General features: G+C 44.3%; 5 protein-coding genes across 5 annotated transcripts; 3 read left to right on the top strand and 2 right to left on the bottom strand.

Moving 5' to 3' along the window:
• Nucleotides 1-302: 302 nt before the first annotated feature.
• JR316_0013519 (uncharacterized protein) lies at nucleotides 303-1,527 on the top strand (the record flags this gene model as incomplete). The annotated part of the gene is made up of 6 exons (XM_047899109.1): nucleotides 303-396; nucleotides 445-486; nucleotides 538-755; nucleotides 830-908; nucleotides 972-1,324; nucleotides 1,378-1,527. The coding sequence occupies 6 exons, from the start codon at nucleotides 303-305 to the stop codon at nucleotides 1,525-1,527; spliced, it is 936 nt and encodes a 311-aa protein (XP_047741829.1).
• Nucleotides 1,528-5,395: 3,868 nt separating this feature from the next.
• JR316_0013518 (uncharacterized protein) lies at nucleotides 5,396-6,681 on the top strand (the record flags this gene model as incomplete). Its single annotated transcript, XM_047899108.1, has 5 exons — nucleotides 5,396-5,489; nucleotides 5,716-5,873; nucleotides 5,929-6,007; nucleotides 6,060-6,412; nucleotides 6,472-6,681. The coding sequence occupies 5 exons, from the start codon at nucleotides 5,396-5,398 to the stop codon at nucleotides 6,679-6,681; spliced, it is 894 nt and encodes a 297-aa protein (XP_047741828.1).
• Nucleotides 6,682-8,730: 2,049 nt separating this feature from the next.
• JR316_0013517 (Cytochrome P450 monooxygenase virE) lies at nucleotides 8,731-10,704 on the top strand (the record flags this gene model as incomplete). Its single annotated transcript, XM_047899107.1, has 8 exons — nucleotides 8,731-8,781; nucleotides 8,837-9,360; nucleotides 9,414-9,514; nucleotides 9,567-9,829; nucleotides 9,885-10,043; nucleotides 10,103-10,251; nucleotides 10,304-10,408; nucleotides 10,473-10,704. 8 exons carry the CDS (start codon nucleotides 8,731-8,733, stop codon nucleotides 10,702-10,704), a joined length of 1,584 nt encoding a protein of 527 aa, XP_047741827.1.
• A 487-nt stretch (nucleotides 10,705-11,191) lies between these two features.
• Nucleotides 11,192-13,228, bottom strand: JR316_0013516 (Arginine--tRNA ligase, cytoplasmic; the record flags this gene model as incomplete). The annotated part of the gene is made up of 5 exons (XM_047899106.1): nucleotides 11,192-11,624; nucleotides 11,673-12,048; nucleotides 12,099-12,510; nucleotides 12,625-12,951; nucleotides 13,004-13,228. The coding sequence occupies 5 exons, from the start codon at nucleotides 13,226-13,228 to the stop codon at nucleotides 11,192-11,194; spliced, it is 1,773 nt and encodes a 590-aa protein (XP_047741826.1).
• A 3,111-nt stretch (nucleotides 13,229-16,339) lies between these two features.
• Nucleotides 16,340-17,969, bottom strand: JR316_0013515 (uncharacterized protein; the record flags this gene model as incomplete). Its single annotated transcript, XM_047899105.1, has 4 exons — nucleotides 16,340-17,031; nucleotides 17,098-17,631; nucleotides 17,682-17,738; nucleotides 17,798-17,969. The coding sequence occupies 4 exons, from the start codon at nucleotides 17,967-17,969 to the stop codon at nucleotides 16,340-16,342; spliced, it is 1,455 nt and encodes a 484-aa protein (XP_047741825.1).
• Between the last annotated feature and the right edge of the window lie 700 nt (nucleotides 17,970-18,669).

Here is an 18,669-nt window from a genome sequence, read left to right as displayed (position 1 = left end):
ATTGAGATTATCGGGCAGACTGATGTACAAGCGGCAACTTAGTTTATGCTACCCATATCACCTCTCTGGAACGTAATAATATACTGGCTTTGTGGTTTGTTAAGAATGGACAGCTGTATTCCTGATCGCATGCGAGGAGAGGTCTCAGTTTGTCGTAGAAACAGTTATGCGAGGCATTTTCTTGATTGTTGGGTACCAGTTTGTACATAATGCGAACTTGTGCCTTGCGCAGCCACTGTTCAGAGTCAGATATTTAATTCGAGTCGTTGTACACTTACATTCTCATACTGAACATTTCCACCATGTCTAGCTCTGACAGTTTCCCTTCATCTACTGTTGAAGGATATACACTAAGCGCGAGCCTGAACGCCTCAATGCTGGTTAATTTATTGCTGGGTGTGTGTTATTAACCCACAGATTTGCTGTATATTGATTCAGACATAGGGGTGTACACGGTTGTATATGGCGGAACGTTGTACCTTTACTGTGAGAAACTGGCGCGCATTTATGCTTTTCCCTTCCTAATTTCAACTGCAGGGTCCAGGAAATCCTCGAACAAAAGTCGCCGCGTCGTTATTGCAATGATATCGACATTGTACCTACTTACTTTGGCCGACACAATTTTGGAGTGGTACTTCCTAGATTGGTCGTTCATCACCTATGGGATCACCAGAGATACCATCTTTTGGTCTTCTCTACAAGGACCTGTGTGGTATCAAGCAGTGGATAATTTCCTGTTCAGTTCTTTGCTCATTGTGGCCGATGGACTTCTGGCATGATCCTCTTGACGATTTGAAATAGTTATGATATGCTCATCAACATTCCGCAGATTTGGCGATGCTACCACGTCTGGGGTGACTCTCGTAAGGTTATAGCGATTCCTGTGTTTTTGTTGATTGCAGAAATTGGTATGTTTCGTCTCTACCACGTGTATAAATGGATATTACATTGTAATTTATTATAATATGCAGCCCTAACCATAACAACAACCGTACTGGACGCGATGTTACCTTCACTGACCAGTGAATCCAATACGTACATGTTCAATAACATTGCTACAACACTGGCTTTCGTGTCACTTGGGACTACGGTATGCGCAACCTCACTCATCGGGTACAAAATCCACAGCGCCTCCAAAAACAACATCCTCGGTTCGAGAGCAGCTTATAAGCGCATTGTTGTAACAATTGTAGAATCGTCCTCCTTCTACTCACTTGTCCTCCTGGTTTATGCCATGACTGGGGTAATTCCCCAGTTGCAAAACTTCCAGTTGCCGTCGATTCAGGCAACGTACTACGTTGGTGCAGTTTTGTCAATTTCCGCGGTATGTAGCCCACTTCAGGGTTGAGAAAAGGCAATGTTGATGAGTTCCTGTAGGGACTGGCACCAACCGTTATGGTTGCGAGGCTTGCACTTACTGGTGGAAGTACTACGGCTTCGTCGGGAACCATCGGCAATATTTCCGGTCTGCAATTCACCTCTAAAACTGGGGATCGTGGGGATGAAGAAAGTTCTAGTAGTGGCTAGCCACTCTGGTGCTCTTACATGTCACCGCGTCGGAAATAACAAAGAGGGACTATCTAAACATTTTTGCATTAAGCTATGTGATTACTATAGCAAAATGTAACTTGGGATAAAGATTTCGAGGTTTTCCACAGGATTATCACCAAATAATCAGCGCAGAGGGCTACCGCACTAGAGATCCTCGGACGTATTTAATTTTAGCCCAAGGTTGGCGATCCTTGCTCTATATTTGTTGACACGCTTGTTTTTATCCACTAAACAAGTTCCCAACATCATATCACAGTCGTATTGCCCGTCTCACATGGTCACGATGTCCCTAAAGTTGTTTCTAAAGACTCCATGGCGTATACGTTGCACAATGCTGAGTTGTACAGACCGGCTGCCATGGTGTTATTCATTTCAAGTTGACATAGTTCGTATAAGCACAGACCCCCTGGCCGAGTGCGACGACACTGGTATAGCTGAACATGGTGACGTTCTTCGTGTTGGAATTGTGTATTTGACGTATGCTGAGTCATGCAATTACTGTGGGGGTAGCAGCCTGGATAGACTCAGGACTCAGTTCATTCCTTGGACCTGTACAATGGCATCGATTATACTCGGATGGTTGTAGCTGACTGTAAATAGTACCCTTATACAGCTTATTGGCATATCTGGGGTACCTTCTCATACATACAGAAGTGTCACACATGACTTTTCGTGGTGTTTAAAATAAGATAACTGGTCCATGAACAAGCAGGGTCTACCATATATCTTAACAGTCCAATATATTTTCTTATATAAAGGGCCTACTTCACCAGAGCATCTTTTGTAATACCTCATAACCTCTATTAGGATGCCTACATCCAGTACCCAGTCTTCAGCCACTGTTGAGGATGGTAGAATCAGTGCGAACCTCAATTCAGTCATTTTATTCTTCATTCTGATGGGTCTGCTCTCTGTTTTGATCTACGATGTTGTTGATATGCTAACTTTAACTCAGGAATATACACGATGGTGTACGGTGGAACCATGTACCTTTACAGTAACCTGGATTTCTCCTACTCGTTGGTATGCTACATGCTAAGAGTTCCACAGTGTCCAAAATGTCTTTGAAGTCAACGGGCCACATTGTCATATCGGCAATTTCTGTGCTTTACTTCCTATGCTTTTTAGACTGCCTACTTCAATGGTACTTTCTCAATTTTCTCATAGTGTCAAATGGAGACACCAGAGAAAGTATTTTTAACTGGATTATTGTTGGAGGAAAGAGATGGATGTGGGTTCTCAACAATTTTCTGTTTTATTGCTTATTTGTGGTATCGGACGTGCTCTTGGTACGCTGCAAGGGAACTTCATGCTTTATCTCCAGATTTACTGAAAACCACCTCAGATTTGGAGATGTTATCACGTATGGGGTAAATCATGGAGGATTATTGTTGTCCCATCTTTTCTACTGGTAGTTGAATGTGGTGTGTAATCGAGTCCATCATCGACATATATTTTCTCTGATTGAATGGTAATCTAGGTCTCTCGTTCGCTATCACGCTTTTAGACGGAATCAACAGCTCAATGAGCAGTGACGCAAAATTCCGACTTTGCCATAGCATCACGAGCGCGTTGCTCTTTGCATCGCTGGCAACAACCGTCAGCACGACGTTCGCGATCGGATACCGAATCCACCACTATGTCAAGGAAATGGGTCATAGATTCACGTCGGAGAGAAAGCTGAATAATATTATAGTGATGCTACTCGAGTCTGCAGCCCTCTATTCTATTCTGCTCATCGTCTACGCTGTCATGGCCGTCGTTCCGTCATTCAACACAGCTGGGTCCCCTGTACTCCAGGCAAGCTACTATGTCAGGGCAATTCTCACTGTATGTTCGGTGGGTACTTAATACCTTCAAGGGTTGTCCCATGTGTGTATGGTCCTAAGACATGTATAGGGCATGGCGCCGACAATACTGGTTGCCAGACTAGCTTTGACCGCATCCAGTAGGCCAGCCACTGTGGCGGCCGCAATTTCCCACATTTCTGGACTACAATTTGATGGGCCAACGCGGTGGTGCAGTTGGGGTACACGTAGCGATAACCTCTGCAATGCAAGACCCATCATTTCGCCAGTCAGTATTGAGAATGAAGAACAACTGAACTCAACAGGCGAATTTTGGAGAGCGAAGAGTATTGACGATGTACCCTCTAAAATAAGTCATGTTTGATATTTGAGTATGCGTCAGGTTTCTTCCATATTGTGTAATTTTGTACGATTAGTTCCAAGTCGGACTTTGTAGAATAGCAGGTTAAAATTCTTTCTTTGTATTACAAACCGTTTCATCATTGCGATCTAAAACAAAGAAAGTGAAGGATGATGCATAACTTCATGTAGAAAGCAGCACACGCTCTCCTTGAGACTTCACCTATCATATCATAGAACCTGTCTATCTCACTATCTCACTATCTCACTATATCCCGCTTCGCTTATCTTTCCTCCTTAAGAGAGTAGGATAATGGAAATGACGAGCTGCATTTCATAACCATGACCTCTATGATACTGATAGGATAAATTACAAGCTATCCTCGGACCTTTGAAGCGAAACAAAAGCAAATTTTCAGCCTTGCAAACCAGGCAGCACCAGGCCTTCTGTGAGCCTTCCCCAATCTTTCTGAACCAGGAACAAGAAACGGCTCATCAACGTGTTGAACAATTTAACTCCACAAAACTCCGGTTTTCACTCCAATTTTTTGGTCTCCCTGCTCCTCCAGAATATCGAGGTCGTTTCAAGGTGCGAAATGGCCCCAAAATCGATTCCTTTACTATAAATACTGCCTGGTATGATCACATGTTACGAGTCCTCCCTTGGAGGAATCGTTTTTATATCGAACTCGACGTATATCCGAAAAATCGTGAAACGCTTAATGAGCCGGCGATCAATCGGCAGGGTTTGATCGGCGATTGAATGAGCGATTTTGGCCGTTCACATGCACAAGAATCGCTGTTTTGATGGGCCGGCGATCGATCAGCTCAACGTCGGTGTTTAAATTTCAGTTGCTGTCAAAAAGCCTGTCAATCCAGGCTTTTGGCAGGGAATGAAACGCTTTTTGAGCCGGCAATGGCTCGGCAAGGAAGTCGGAACTTCAAATATCTTGCCATTCGACATTGATCAAAAGCTGTTTGAATTTTCAAAGGTTTCTTGTTGCTCCAGCATTGTATGGCCTACTTAGTTACCTACAGCAACTAAATAGTTATTTATGACTATATCATTAAAGGCCTACTTATTTATGTAGACCTAAGAAATTCACCAGTTGTTCATTACCCTTGCATTCATGGCTTACTTACCTATATAGCTTATCTACAATAGGACAACTTAAACATTAGTGATTTCATTCATTTCAGTCCAGTCTTTGTCTTCAAGTTAGATGGAGCTATTACAATCATATAATATACTGGATGATGCCCCTCCTAAACGACATGTCTTATAAATTCCAAAGGAATTGATCACAAGGACTCATATCTGCCGTGCGTAGCAACGGCCCACCTTACAAGTCTGTTTTTGGACGACACAATGATGGCAACAACAGGTATGCATAGGGAGATTGCGTATCAGTCTACTTTGGCATATTGACGAGTGGAGTATCATGAATGATACAAAGTCTTACAAAAGACATCATTTTTTCACCAGGAACTCGCCATAAGTAGATACACCCTCCCAAGAAAACTGAGAGATTGACTATGGGCCTGCCAGTAAGCACTGAGCGGTCAGTCAAACCTTACATCAAAGAAGATATTTTATGCACATTTACCGTGTTCTGGGTTTACCTGTACAGCTATAAAAGAGTGATTATACATTATTTGCCCTGTAAACACTGTACTGATTCTTCCATCCCTCCAAAATGACCACTCCAAATCTCTCGGTGCCAGTAAATGTCGAGAACTATGCAATTAGTTCCAATCTCAACAGCTCTATGACGTTCAATTTGCTAATGGGTAAGGCCTTAACAGAACTATACTGACCTCAATATATTGATTAACGTTTATTAGGCATATATACAGTGGTATACTGTGGAACGATGTATATCTACTGTGCATTTTCTCCTTTCATTTTTGGTGTTACTATTTCTGATTCTGCTAACAGTGTCAAGAAAAACATCGAATTCAAGCCGCAACATTGTGGTCTTTTCCATTTCCCTATTATATTTGATTTGTCTTTTAGACTTTTCACTTCAATGGTACTATCTCAACTGGTCGATCGTCGTCAACGGATCCACTCGAAATTCAATTTTTGTGGCATCTCTGTCGTCTCCGACTTGGCTCCACATATTCAATGAATTTTTATTCAACCTCCTGTTTGTTGTATCTGATGCACTACTTGTTAGTTAATCACTGTGTGATAATAGATTGAATGTGTCTGATTTGCTTTTGCTAGATTTGGAGGTGTTATCACGTATGGGGTCAGTCGATCAAGATGATTTCCATTTCTCTGATTTTTCTGACTGCAGAGCTTGGTATGTCACTCTGATGGAGTTTAACAAATGACACTCATCGTTCTTCAATCAGCTCTATCACTTACAAGCACAATATTTGACGGTACTTCTCCCATTTTAGCCACCAAGGCTAGGGAAACTCTATCCAACAACATCTCTACAGCTCTAGCATTTGTGTCCCTGGGCACCACATTCTCTGCGACATTTCTCATTGGATACAGAGTTCATATTCTATCAAACTCGCACGTCCTATCCTTCAAGTCATTCTACAATCGCATAGTGTTGATTGTCATCGAGTCTGCAGCACTGTATTCACTGGTGTTCCTCTTCTGGGGGATTATTCTGGTCATACCAATATTCCACAATTTAGAATCTCCATTGGTTGAGGTTGTCCCATATGTGGAAATAGTGTTGACTGTAGGTGCTGTAAGTATCTTCCACAGTCCGTTGTACTTGATATTTGGTAATTCTGATGTATGTTTTAGGGTTTGGCTCCAACTGTAATGGTGGCCCGACTAGCATTGGAGGAGCCCGAAACCTCACATAACTGCAGTACGACTGTACCACCAATATCAAATCTGTACTTCAATCATCAGTATGGCAGTGCAGGTTCTAGCCAGGACGTTATTGCATCTGCTGTGTTAGCCATAGAAAAATCAGTAACGACAAAGGATGTCCACCATGGGATTGTATGACGGCTCCCTGTCCGAGTAGTAGTAGTGTAGCACGGGATTATTTTTGCTCGTTCACTGATAGCACTTAGCTTGATCTCTTGATGAATGTGTTCCTCCAAATAGACTTCGTAATTTATCTATGATTGCCAAATGTCATATTGCCAAATGCCATGTATGCTCCCCTATCGAATGATACTTATTTTTTAATTATTGGATTGATATGTCGAAGGCATCTAGAAAACGTTTGAATCAACTTAAACCCATGCCTCGATGTGTACTCATGAGGTTCAAAGGCTTTTAATCACGTGCAAACCTGCCCTAAACGTTGCTACCCCAACGATGCGCGCCTGCATAAAGTTGTTTGTTCTCTTGCAGCTCTATCTTTTCTATGTATCGAAGAGATGATCCAGTCAAAGCACTGTTTTCTCAATTAATCTTTGCTTACAGAATCATTTATCTTCTGAAAGCTTCATTATACTTGAACGAATATTCATAGAATTTTTGCAAATCGAGCCTTGCATCACTCAAACATTCAAATTCAGCGATGCACTAGCATTCTTTGACCTCTCCGAAGAGCAGCTCTGTGGACAATCCTATCCGCTCCATCTATCCACCTATGAACCCTCCTTGTGTGACCTTACGGTCAATACCTTGTTGGTTGTCTGCGTCTGAACTATATCCCTATTAAATTCCTCATATATCCCGTATAAAATGTTATGGAGACTTTCTAATAATGAATTAATGCCCAATCAAAAAGATGCATGCAGCCGCGCATTTTTGCATGAGCCTTCCAGCGCATCCCGTACAGCCAGCCAGCATCCCACTCGGGGAGCAAGCGTAGATCCCGGATGACGGAGAGCAGGCACCACCTTCATGCTCATTTACGAGTGGGTTGAGTTGCTCGTTTAGAGGAGCACATTGCGTCTTGAATGACAAACATCTACTGCTGGTCAGGTAGGCATCTTGAATATACGTCCTAGATCCTGAGTGTCTGACCTAAAATATAATTGCGTGCATAAAGCTCGGTCTCACTTGTTTCTCAGCCCGTTATATATATTTGATGACCGTCAACTCGCAGCATCCTCTTCCCTGCCATCTTGGAGGTGAAAGTCTGGGGAACTGTGGCGATGTCCAAACTATTTATAGCAGCGCTAATTACCGAAATTTATGTAGAAATTTGATGCACATCCCCATTGGTAAAGCCCCTAATATTGTACATAGGGTACAGCCCAACCAAAATTGAGTTTTCCGTCACTCATGGCTCTACGTTTCTCGGAGCTTTACTTTATGCCGTCGTTGGCACAGAAGTTAGGATGTCTCTTGTTTATATATACCAGTATAGCGCTGGCCAGCCTGAGTCTGACTCCATTGTACACCTATTACATTCAATCTTCCGGAACAAAAGTCAGGTTAACCTTATATTTAAGCGCTGTAACGACCGCCCATCGGTATCTCCGGTGTCGTGATTATTTACAGTGCAGACTTGCTTAATTGAATTCTAGCTATTGTTGCGATCTAAAAGCCGCTGAAGCTAACGATGGAGATGGACCCTGCCGCGGCGCTTTGTGAGAGGTTGACGGCCGCCAGAGTCCACAGTGTTACCCGTCTCAAAGTCAAAGAGCAGGTAACCGATGTAATTTATAACTCTGATCCCGGACCGCCGACCGCTTGTCCGATCCCGACTCATTAATGTCATTACACTATGCAGATTCAGTCTAGGTACACATTTCAGGACGTACTATATATCCTAGAATGCATTGCCAAACGATAGAAAGGGCGGGAGGTTTTACAAAAGAGGCAATACCGAGAGCATGCCGCAGATTAGTCGTATAACCGATGCCAACAATGCTTGGAGATGTTTGTTTCTTCATGGTAGCTCATTCGGACTTATCAGAAAAGGAATGTTCTTCAACTATGGTATAGGCACAGACCATTGGAATGGTGGCATGTAGGTTGTATGGGAACCAATTTACCATTTCATCATCGATTTGTGCGTACAATATAAGTATAAAAGGACGGAGAAACCATCCAGCACACGACAGACAACTTTCTTAATATCTTTGCGCTACGATGTCGTTAGTTGGAACTGTTGTGACTCAGTCCATCAACCTAGCTCTAAAGGTAAATTTGCATTGTCCAGAGATGTCGGCCCTACTGATAATAAAACTATTGCTAGACAACTCTTGCATGTATACTGCTTATTGGAGCATATTTTCTAAGCCCCATCGCACTTCGTCGCTTTGTAAAGGACAAAGACGGAAATACAATCCCTCCCGGCCCCCCAACACGATACGCCTACCTGCGCAAATATGCTGAGCGTGCACTGGATAGTTGGGCAAAGCAGTATGGGGACCTCTTCTCCATTTGGATGGGCAGTCAACTATTTGTGATCATCTCGGATCCGCAAGTTGCCAAGGATCTGTTCGTCACCAACGGAGCAATATTTTCGAGCCGGAAGCGATACTTCATGAAAAGCCAGGTTATTCTTAGAGGACGCGCTATCACTGGCTCTCCGTATGGGAACACGTGGAGACAACATCGACGTCTTGCGACTCTGGCCCTTAGTCCCAAATCAATGGAGGGACATGCAGATATTATGGACTACGAGGCTCATATGCTGATGAAAGCTCTTTATGAGGAAAGTCAACGAGGAACAACCCCATTGAATACGACACAAGCTACTGGAAGATATGCGTTGAAGTTCGTGGACCAATCACTGGTTTGAATTGATGAAACTGACGGGTTTATATTAGTAACATGCTCATACTTTCCTTTGGGATTCGAACTACCTCACTGGACGATCCTTTGGTTGCAAAGGCCCTGAGACTGACTATGGAATTTATGGAACTTACTGGTCTGTAATAATCCAAAAATATTTAAGCGCCCATTCTCATTAGCTAACGCAGGACCGTGGGCGAATGTAATTGACTTCTTCGAGATTCTTCAGTACATTCCTACTCCAAAAAAAGCAAGAGGACATCAACTATATGCCGATATGGTGGACACCTACGGGTCAATGCTTCTCCAGTTCAAGACCAAGATGTTAGCCGGGGAGGAAGTTCCCGATTGTTTGATCAAAACTCTTCTTGAGAATCAGGAGTCGGAAAAGCTCGACTGGGAAGATATCTGCATGTTGTCAGCTGTATTTACATTGGGAGGAGTACATTCGGTGCGGTGTATCTGTCATTGTTATCTTTATAGGCCCTAACTTTATCGTTCCCCAGGTTTCTGGAATGATCCAATGGTTTATTGCAACTCTCCCTTCACATCCCGAAATATGTGCAAAAGCGCAAGAAGAACTGGACAGAGTAATTGGACGTGATCGCTGGCCTACTATTGAGGACGAGTTTAATCTCCCATATGTCCGAGCTATAATCAAAGAGGTGACTTCAGAATTTTTTCCTCCACCGGAACAATGCTCATCATGAATTTATGCCACCAGTTGGAACGACTACACGCGCCATTTTGGAATGCAACACCTCATTTTACAACCGAAGATTTCTCCTACAAGGGACACTATATACCCAAAGACACTGTCGTGATCCTGAACTGCTATACTATCCATCATAATGAAATTAGATATCCTGATCCGTGAGCTGCTTTTACTATTCTGTGCCACATATGTTCTGACTTTTCTCGCAAGATTTTCCTTCAATCCTGACCGGTATCTCGATGACGGTCTTAGCTGTAACGAATCTTCAAAACTCTCTGATCCAATGGCTCGTGATCATTGGGCATTTGGAGCCGGGTAGGCGCTAACCCCTCTACATTTCCTTCAAATAGACGCTCATAAAGTTCTATTTATATTTCAGGAGGCGAATATGTCCCGGAATTCAAACGGCAGAACGCGAGCTATGGCTAGTGTGTTCACGTTTACTCTGGTCGTTCAACTTCAAATCCGTTCCGAACGAGCCAATTAGTTTGGAGGAATATGATGGACTATCTGGTCGTACTCCAAAGCCGTTTAGAGTGCATTTGACCCCTCGTTTCGAAGGCGTTTCTAAGATTTTGGATAGCGCCGAAGATGTTCCTTTTTACCTTTGATTATCTTGCTGTACCCTTGCCATAATGCGTATATCCTTGATTGTAATGTGTATGTTATACTTACCATTGTATCATATCTTGCTTATATTAGCCAATTGATTTTTGTTTTGGATCCTAATAACTAGGTTTGAAGGCACTCGACCTTTCTTCTTTTCTCCAAAAAGGTCCTAATTGTTCCACGAGACCATATATCTGCCTACCCAACGGGAATGTTCTAGCCAAACTGGTTTTTCCAGCCTCCAATTCCTATCCGACATTAACGTCATCCGAATTCGCCATGAGCCACGGGAACCATTTCACCGGGCTGGTTTGGCTGACCTAGAACTTCTACCTACCACCACCACTGTCATCCACAGTCGGAGTGAAGGATACCACGGAGTACAGAACCAAAAGAAATCACTGAATAAAGAGGAGACAGAAAAAGCAAAAGAATATAAATTAAGTCAAAGAAAGCAATTCAAATACCACTTCCAGTATCAATACCCTACTACATCCTCTCTAAAGGCCTCAAACTCAACAACCTCATGGCCGCACCCAAGACTTCACGCGCACACTCGTACAGATACAGTTTCGCGCGTGCCTTTTCCAGGTCTTCTTCACCCTTCACGATCACCGAGTCCCAGGCGCTGCTAATCGCGTGTGCGAGGCGGAACGCAAATGTCACCACCCCGCTCGGCTCCTGTGTCTTCATCGCCACCTTGACGACGTCGGGGTAAGTGCCCAGGAGGAAGGCAATGTCGCGCGCATGTGCGTATTGCGCGAGCAGCTCGGTTTGGATTTCGGATGAGGGTGGGAGCGGGGTCAGGGTGGGGTTTTTGCGCGCGATGGATGCAAGGCGGACGTGTGCGTATTGGAGATATGGGCCAGTGTCGCCTTCGAAGGACTTCATACGGTCCCAGTTAAATGTGTAGTTGCCGATCCTGTGAAACGTTTAGGTTGAAAGAAAGATTTGAATGCTGTTTTCGTACCTCTTAGCGGCCATGTCCTGGATTTTAACACCCGTAATACCGATCTCTAATGCAGTCTCTTCCGGGTCTTCGACAGCCTTGTATTTCTCCTCGTTCTTCATCATCTGCTCGTGCATGACATTTCCAGCCTCCTTGATGATCTGGTCCAAGAAGACGACTGTGCCTTTACGCGTGGACATACCCTGCACCAGACCGTAGTTGATATGGACAAGGTCTTTCGCCCAAGGGAAGCCCATCAATTCGAGGACTTTGAAGAATTGAGCGAGATGGAGGTCCTGTTGAGATGAGACAACGTAGATCATTTTGTCGAATTTGTATTTCTCGTATCGCTCGATGGCCCCACCAATATCACGAGTGAGGTAAATCGAGGTTCCGTCTAAACATGGCTGAGTACGAGACCGGAAACAACGAGAATGGATGACGCACCTTTCTTGCGAACGACAGCCTTGCCCAGTTTCCACTTTTCGAGCTCTACCAACTTTGCACCATCGCTGTCAGAAATCAAACCCATCGTCTCCAACTTCTCCAACGCAGCGTCCATCGACTCCTTGCCGACCTTGCTCTCGCCGGTATACACGTCGAATTTGACATTCAACCGTTCGTACTCCTTCTCGTATTTTTTCACGCTCATCTCCCGCCACACACGCCAGTTCTTGAGTGCGTCTTCGTCGCCGTCTTCCATGCGCTTGAACCATTGGGCTGCGGCGGCTTTTACGGAGGGGTCGGATTCTGCATCCTTGTTGATGGCGACGTAGATATCGAAGAGGTGCTTGATGGCGTCCTTCTCAAGTTCGGCTTGGGAGCCATATTTTTCGAAACCGGTGGCGATCAGACCAAACTGGAAAAATAGTCAACTTAAATGTACGGAAGGAACTAAAAGGGCTAGGGCATTGAACCGAGGGAGAGCATGGATGCAAATGGGCAATGGGAAAGCCAAGAACAGACTTCTCACCTGAGTTCCCCAATCTCCCAAGTAATTCATCGAAATGACCTCCCATCCACACGCCTTGTATAGATTCGCAAGAAATGCGCCAATAATGGTGCTGCGCAAATGACCAACGTGGAAAGACTTGGCGATGTTGGGCGACGAATACTCGATGATAACTTTCTTTCCCTTGCCAGAATCGTTCGTTCCGTACGTCGCCTCACCAGTTGGAGAGCTGCGAGTGAGGCTGTCGATCTGGTTGAGTACTTCACGGATCATGCTCTTCGTGTTTACGCGAAAGTGGAGGAAAGATTTGTCAAGAACGACTGCCTCGACCCATTCGTCGGATTGGAACTGTTAGCTTAAAGCATGAGCGTTGAAATAAAAGTCTAGTTGTGATACTCACACTGTCTATCACCTTCGCAGCTGTTTCCTCGAGCTTTCCCGGTATTCTGAACCGAGGAAGCGCAACGGTAAAGTCCTCACCCTTCTTGCCGTAGTCAACTCCAGAAAATGCTTGTTCCAACGTCAATGGTAGTGCGTTGGAAAGCTTCTGAGCAATAGCTATCCGGAAGGAGTCCAAAACACATTTTGTGGGATCCGTTCCTGGAACTGAAGGTAGCGAGGGCATTGTCGAGGCCATCCTTTTGGTTATACGTGTTGTTCGATTTGCCTTCGTTAGCGGCGTGTAGGATACTGGTAAGTGAAAATATCGAAAATACGAAATCAAGTGAACAGGTCTGCGATAGTTAAAAGGCGAAAGAGGAACAGAAATATAGCGGGAAAATGAAAAGACGGCCAGATTGAAAATCGATAAGACTTTTTTGAAGGAATTTTATTAATTGTCGATGACTCGATGTGCTCGGTCACGTGATCTATGTCGCGAAAGCGCTAGCCCCTTTCGGCGTCTCCCAGTCGCGTCGAAGCTAAGCAAAGCTATGTGATGGCTAAACAACTATGAGAATAGGAGTAGGACCTCCAGAGAGAGATATTAAACTGAAACGAGTCAGAACATTTATCGTCTATGCATAACTAAAGATAGAAATCATGTTTGATCACTTGTTACTGATACCGTCAAATTGTTGAACAGAACATGGTTTCGACAGGTAATCTTACGAAGCATACTATAATCTGCTTTCTCTACTTTGAACTGCATAAACATATCATTCCACAATCTTTGTCCTTTAAAACTGCTAAGTATTGAATGTATTCTGCGTGCGCCCTACCAATGAACCTTGTCATTACACCTATACCACCTGGCAAATATAAAATCAGATCAGATCAGATTCTTGTTTGAGATGTAATGCTTGTTATAGCAACCAGAAAGTTATCTACTGATGGATATGTAATTACTGTATCACTTTCGTTTCTATATGCCACCTCAGAGACAATATAAGCAGGGGTGGTAACACCAGTGGCCACGTCCCTCAGAATACTCGCTCGTTGCTGCCCCAAACCCATCATGTCTTCCCATATCACATCGGTTCCTTATTCTCTCAACAATGAGAGCTTTTTGAATATTGATTCAATTGGTCCAGGACTTAATTCCTCGATGTTTTTGAACATTTTCATGGGTATTTCTGCAGGGCAAGCAGATATTTTGGCATTACTCACCACAGACTCCAGGAACATATACGACAGTTTTTACTGCAACAGTATTCTTTTGTAGTACGTGCTCTATCACAATCAAATCTCCTTAAATTTTTCGGACCAACTTTTTTATACATCAAAGCTTCGAAGAAATCAAACGATTCTGGACATATTACTGTGCTCATGGCGCTGTGCTTATTGTACCTTTTCTCCCTGCTCTACTTCGTTTCACAATGGTATCTCCTTGATCACCCCCCTGTCATGGATGGCGCCTGGATAGACCCCATAGGCACGGACAATAATTCGCCACTGTCGGTCAAATTTCTCAAGACATTCACATTTAACGCTTCTCTGGTCATATCCGATGCTCTATTGGTTCGCTGATCATTATTTTGCTAAGTGTGCAATGACTTAGCCACTTACAGACCTGGAGATGTTATCACGTCTCAGCAAAATCATGGACAGTAATTACACTCCCCTTGCTTGCTCTTTTTCTTCAACTAGGTACGTTACTTATACAGTCACACTTCACATTTCATTGCCATATTAAAGGCGTGTGATGAAGGGATGAGCGTATTTGCGGTATTAGCTCAATTTAGTTTTGTTACATTTGAAGAGGATACCGTGGTGTTCGCCTCTCTCGTAACCACAGCATACACTACATTTTACATCGCATTCCGAATCTTCACTGCCTCAAAAAGCAACATCTCGGCCACACCGGTATCTGGAAGGGTCTATAGTCGTATTATCATCGCGATTATCGAGTCATCTGGGGTTTATTCATTTTTTCTCATCTTTCATGGCGTTATTGGAGCCCTAATCATGGCTTTCGAACCATTCCCGCAATCTTCGACTGTGCCCAAGGTAATGGCCCCTTTCACTCAAGGGCTGGTAATCATTACTTCTGTGAGTAGAATGCGTATAACACTCGCCAATTATATATTTATGATTAATTGGTCAAGGGAATGGCACCAACGATCATGGTCGCCAGATTGATTCTTTTTGACTCCAGCAACACAGTGACGTGAGAATTTCTATACCTGCCTTGATTACACAGTATAGCGAAAATCTCATGATCGTTCCAGGCAAAAGAAATGACTTAAATGGTTATCAAGTAAATTGATCAAGACAAGGCTGTATTGGGGGCCACGAAGGATGAGGAAGCCGATATGCATTCTACATATAGAGTGAAGTAGACTGAAGGTTTGAATTCGTCTATTCATTGCGCCTACAGGCTGCAGATTCTTATTGCAGCAGATTACGAATACAGATACAACCTGTAAGTATATTTATTAAGTAGATCTATAGAGCCTTTGTTGACAAGACCAATTTTTACTAAGGACACGTTGGCCTGTCGGGTTTAAATTTATATCATGTAATAATTTCTAAAGATAGTGATCTTGCTTCATTACGTTCCCAGGTACCCCGATACCATCAAATTGGCTGAACATAATTTTGCCAAGTAGTTAGCGGTATCATCACAATATATCATGATTACAAAGATGTAATGTAGAAATATGAATATTCCCTTCTCGTACCTGAGCTTCATGGAAAGCCTTCCTCTACCATATGTGTCTATACAATCAGATGAGTTCGTTGTACGTATTCTGCATTTTGAAAACCGTTTCATTACGTGCATACTAGCTATAAGATCATATCATATCAGAGAGTCTGGTTCTAGATGCGATTTTGAGTCATAGTAACCAGTAATTTGTCGATTGACGGTTCAGCTGTAAATACCGCACCCGCATAGCTTCTAGATTCAGATGCCACCTCACAAAAAGTATATAGGTGTGGGATGGTAGCGCTGACTACGGCCCTCTTTTTGTCACCTCTGCTCAAACCAATTATGGCTGCAAAAACCGTATAGTTCACATTTGCAATTGAAGAGAACCTTGATGAAGATACTGGTCCAATTTTTCCAGGACTTCACCCCGCAATGTTGTTAAACCTTCTAATGGGTATGAAATAATATGATAACTGAATATATTATTCGTTGTTCACGAAAAGCTTTAGGAACATATACAGTGATTTTTACTGGAACAACATACCTCTATAGTACGTATTCCAAGACCCATGGAGCTTCTTGAATGACACAGACCAATTGCTTTTAATGTATCAAAGGGTCAAAGAAAGCGACGAAGTCAGGACCTCACACCCTCAAATACCCCATCGATATCTGCATCGACTCCAAAGGTGACCTATTGCCCGTCCATCTCATCCTTCCATCCATATCGCCGCTCTCACCAGCATAAACCACCCCTTTTCCATCCCCACGATCTCCCTCTCCTTCTTCCTCTTCGCCTTCGCCTTCACTTTCACCCTCACAATGCCACAGCCTCTGCACATGCACCGGTACCCGACCCACATCGTCCCCACGCACATCCCAGGTCGTATGCACATTCTCTGCGCGCCGCATCTCGACGACTGTGCCGTCACACACCTCCATACGCGGTGCTACCGCGTCTGTATGGGTTGTACCTGCTTCGGGGGAGTGTGTGTAGGCGAAGGGGAGGGAGGTGGTGTTTTTGGATGCGGCAGTGTAGTCGTATTCTGTGCTGGATGTTGTGGAGGAGGAGGACTCGCCGAGGTGCGAGTTGAATGTGAATGCGGCTTGGAGCGTTCGTCGGACGCGTGGGGGAATGGGGTTCTTTTTATGATTGTGATTGCTACTGGAGTTCGAGTTCGAGTTTGAGTTTGCGTTCAAATTTGAGTTCGCGTTAGGCTGTTGATCTGCTAGGTTGAACTGGTTAGGCACCGGAGTGTAGGATGTATAGGGTGCGTTGGTGTCGTTATCTTGGTTTTGAAGGTGCGAGTTTTGAGGAAGGGGTTGTTGTGCTGGTTCTATGGAAAGATAGAATTAGTTATGCAGACATGTGGGTGAGGATGGATTCTGCGACTGCCACTCACGATGTGGCGTAGCCCATTCCCACTGGTTTCCTGTTTGTGGTACTTGGGTACAAACACCGATATGGGCTGCACCAGACCTCTCAAAAGTGAGCTGCGGTGGGGGTGCGGTGGTAGGGTGTGACTGGTATACCGTGTCCTGGTACACCTGTTCCCCATCCCCACTGCCATCCCTAACCCCATCCCCATCCATGTCCAGGTCCGTGTCAGTTATTGTACCGGCGTCCCGCGTTTTCTCGCATGATACCTGATCCTCGAGCTTGCGGAAGAACTGTGTAAGGCTCAAGCTGACTTCTGGCGACATCGCCACGATATGTCCTGGGAGAATGGACGCGGCCATATGATGCCCTTCGTGGAAGCCGTAGGCGGCACCGCCTAGGGAAGGGTACGTATACGGTATGGTGGCCGACATGGGGTTCTTAGTAATAAATCGGTGCGGGTACGGTTGCATGTGGAATACTTGGGTGTCGGGGGGAGGGGAAATGTGTTGCGAATTGGGAAGGGAGTGGATTGTAGGCGGCCGGGGGGCTTGAGGGGCTGGGACAACGCTTAGTCTAGTGAATGTGAACAAAAAATGGTCGGCGTACTATGTTGTGGAACCCCAGAACTTTCCTCAGGCTGACTATACGACCTTCTCCCTCCTTCTATATAGAGTTAGGTTAGTCAAAAGACAGAGAGTCGATGATGATAAGAGGCAACGTACCAATTGTGTATGTGTTATGATTGTGCACGGTCTGCGAAAAGTCGTTGCCTGTAATGGTGGTTGTGTTGTTGTTGGTCGTGTTTGAGGTGTGATCGTGATAATGGTAGGAGCCGTTTATGTTCTGGAAAGTAGGTGTGCCGGATATGCGGATGTTGCGTGCATTTTGGAACATCATTGGCTTTGGTGCTCCCAACGAGAGGTGGGTGCTAAGGAAAGGATGACTGGGAGCTTGTAGGCCTTCTTTATGCTGCAGCGCATCCTTGTATAACCCACATACCTGCGCAGCTGGCAGACAAGTAGAGGTCTACACTGGAAAAACACAGGTTGTCGACTGCAGAGGCCCAAGACGCGGGTCAAGGCTGTGTCATTGGAGAAGGAGACATGGCCGGCATGAGACGGTTGGTAGCCAGCGGAGCCGTCTGCCCTTCCTTCTCCTAAACGATTGGAAACGACGAAGCTTGAGATTCGGCAGATTCGTGGGCATTTCAATGCGAATTTTGCCAAGTTCAAACTACACGTGACCTTTGTTCGGCATGCGAGATGCCGTTGTCGCTCAAAGGTCACCTCAAAGCATTTCAAAGAAATATTTTGCAGAATAATCATCGCGATTGATGGGGAATTGTCAGCCAAAGTTCAAGTATAAAATCTAATATTCGCAATTTGCTCCAGAAAACGTCCTCTTGTTGGGCCATCTACTCAGACAGGTCAGTGGTGTTCGGTGCACTCCGGAGATATCCTTTCTGTTTAATCGCAACACAAAGGTTTAATTTGAGGAGGCCCACATCAATAACTAGCAGACGTGCAAATCTCAACCTACTATTCCAAAACTTATCCGACTCAATGTTTTCCATGCTCTGTAAAATCATCATCAA

The sequence above is a fragment of the Psilocybe cubensis genome, assembly GCF_017499595.1.
Source record: "Psilocybe cubensis strain MGC-MH-2018 chromosome Unknown contig3, whole genome shotgun sequence".
NCBI lineage: Eukaryota > Fungi > Basidiomycota > Agaricomycetes > Agaricales > Agrocybaceae > Psilocybe > Psilocybe cubensis.
The sequence above is the reverse complement of the archived record's forward strand: the minus strand, read 5'-3'. Positions and strand labels throughout refer to the sequence as shown.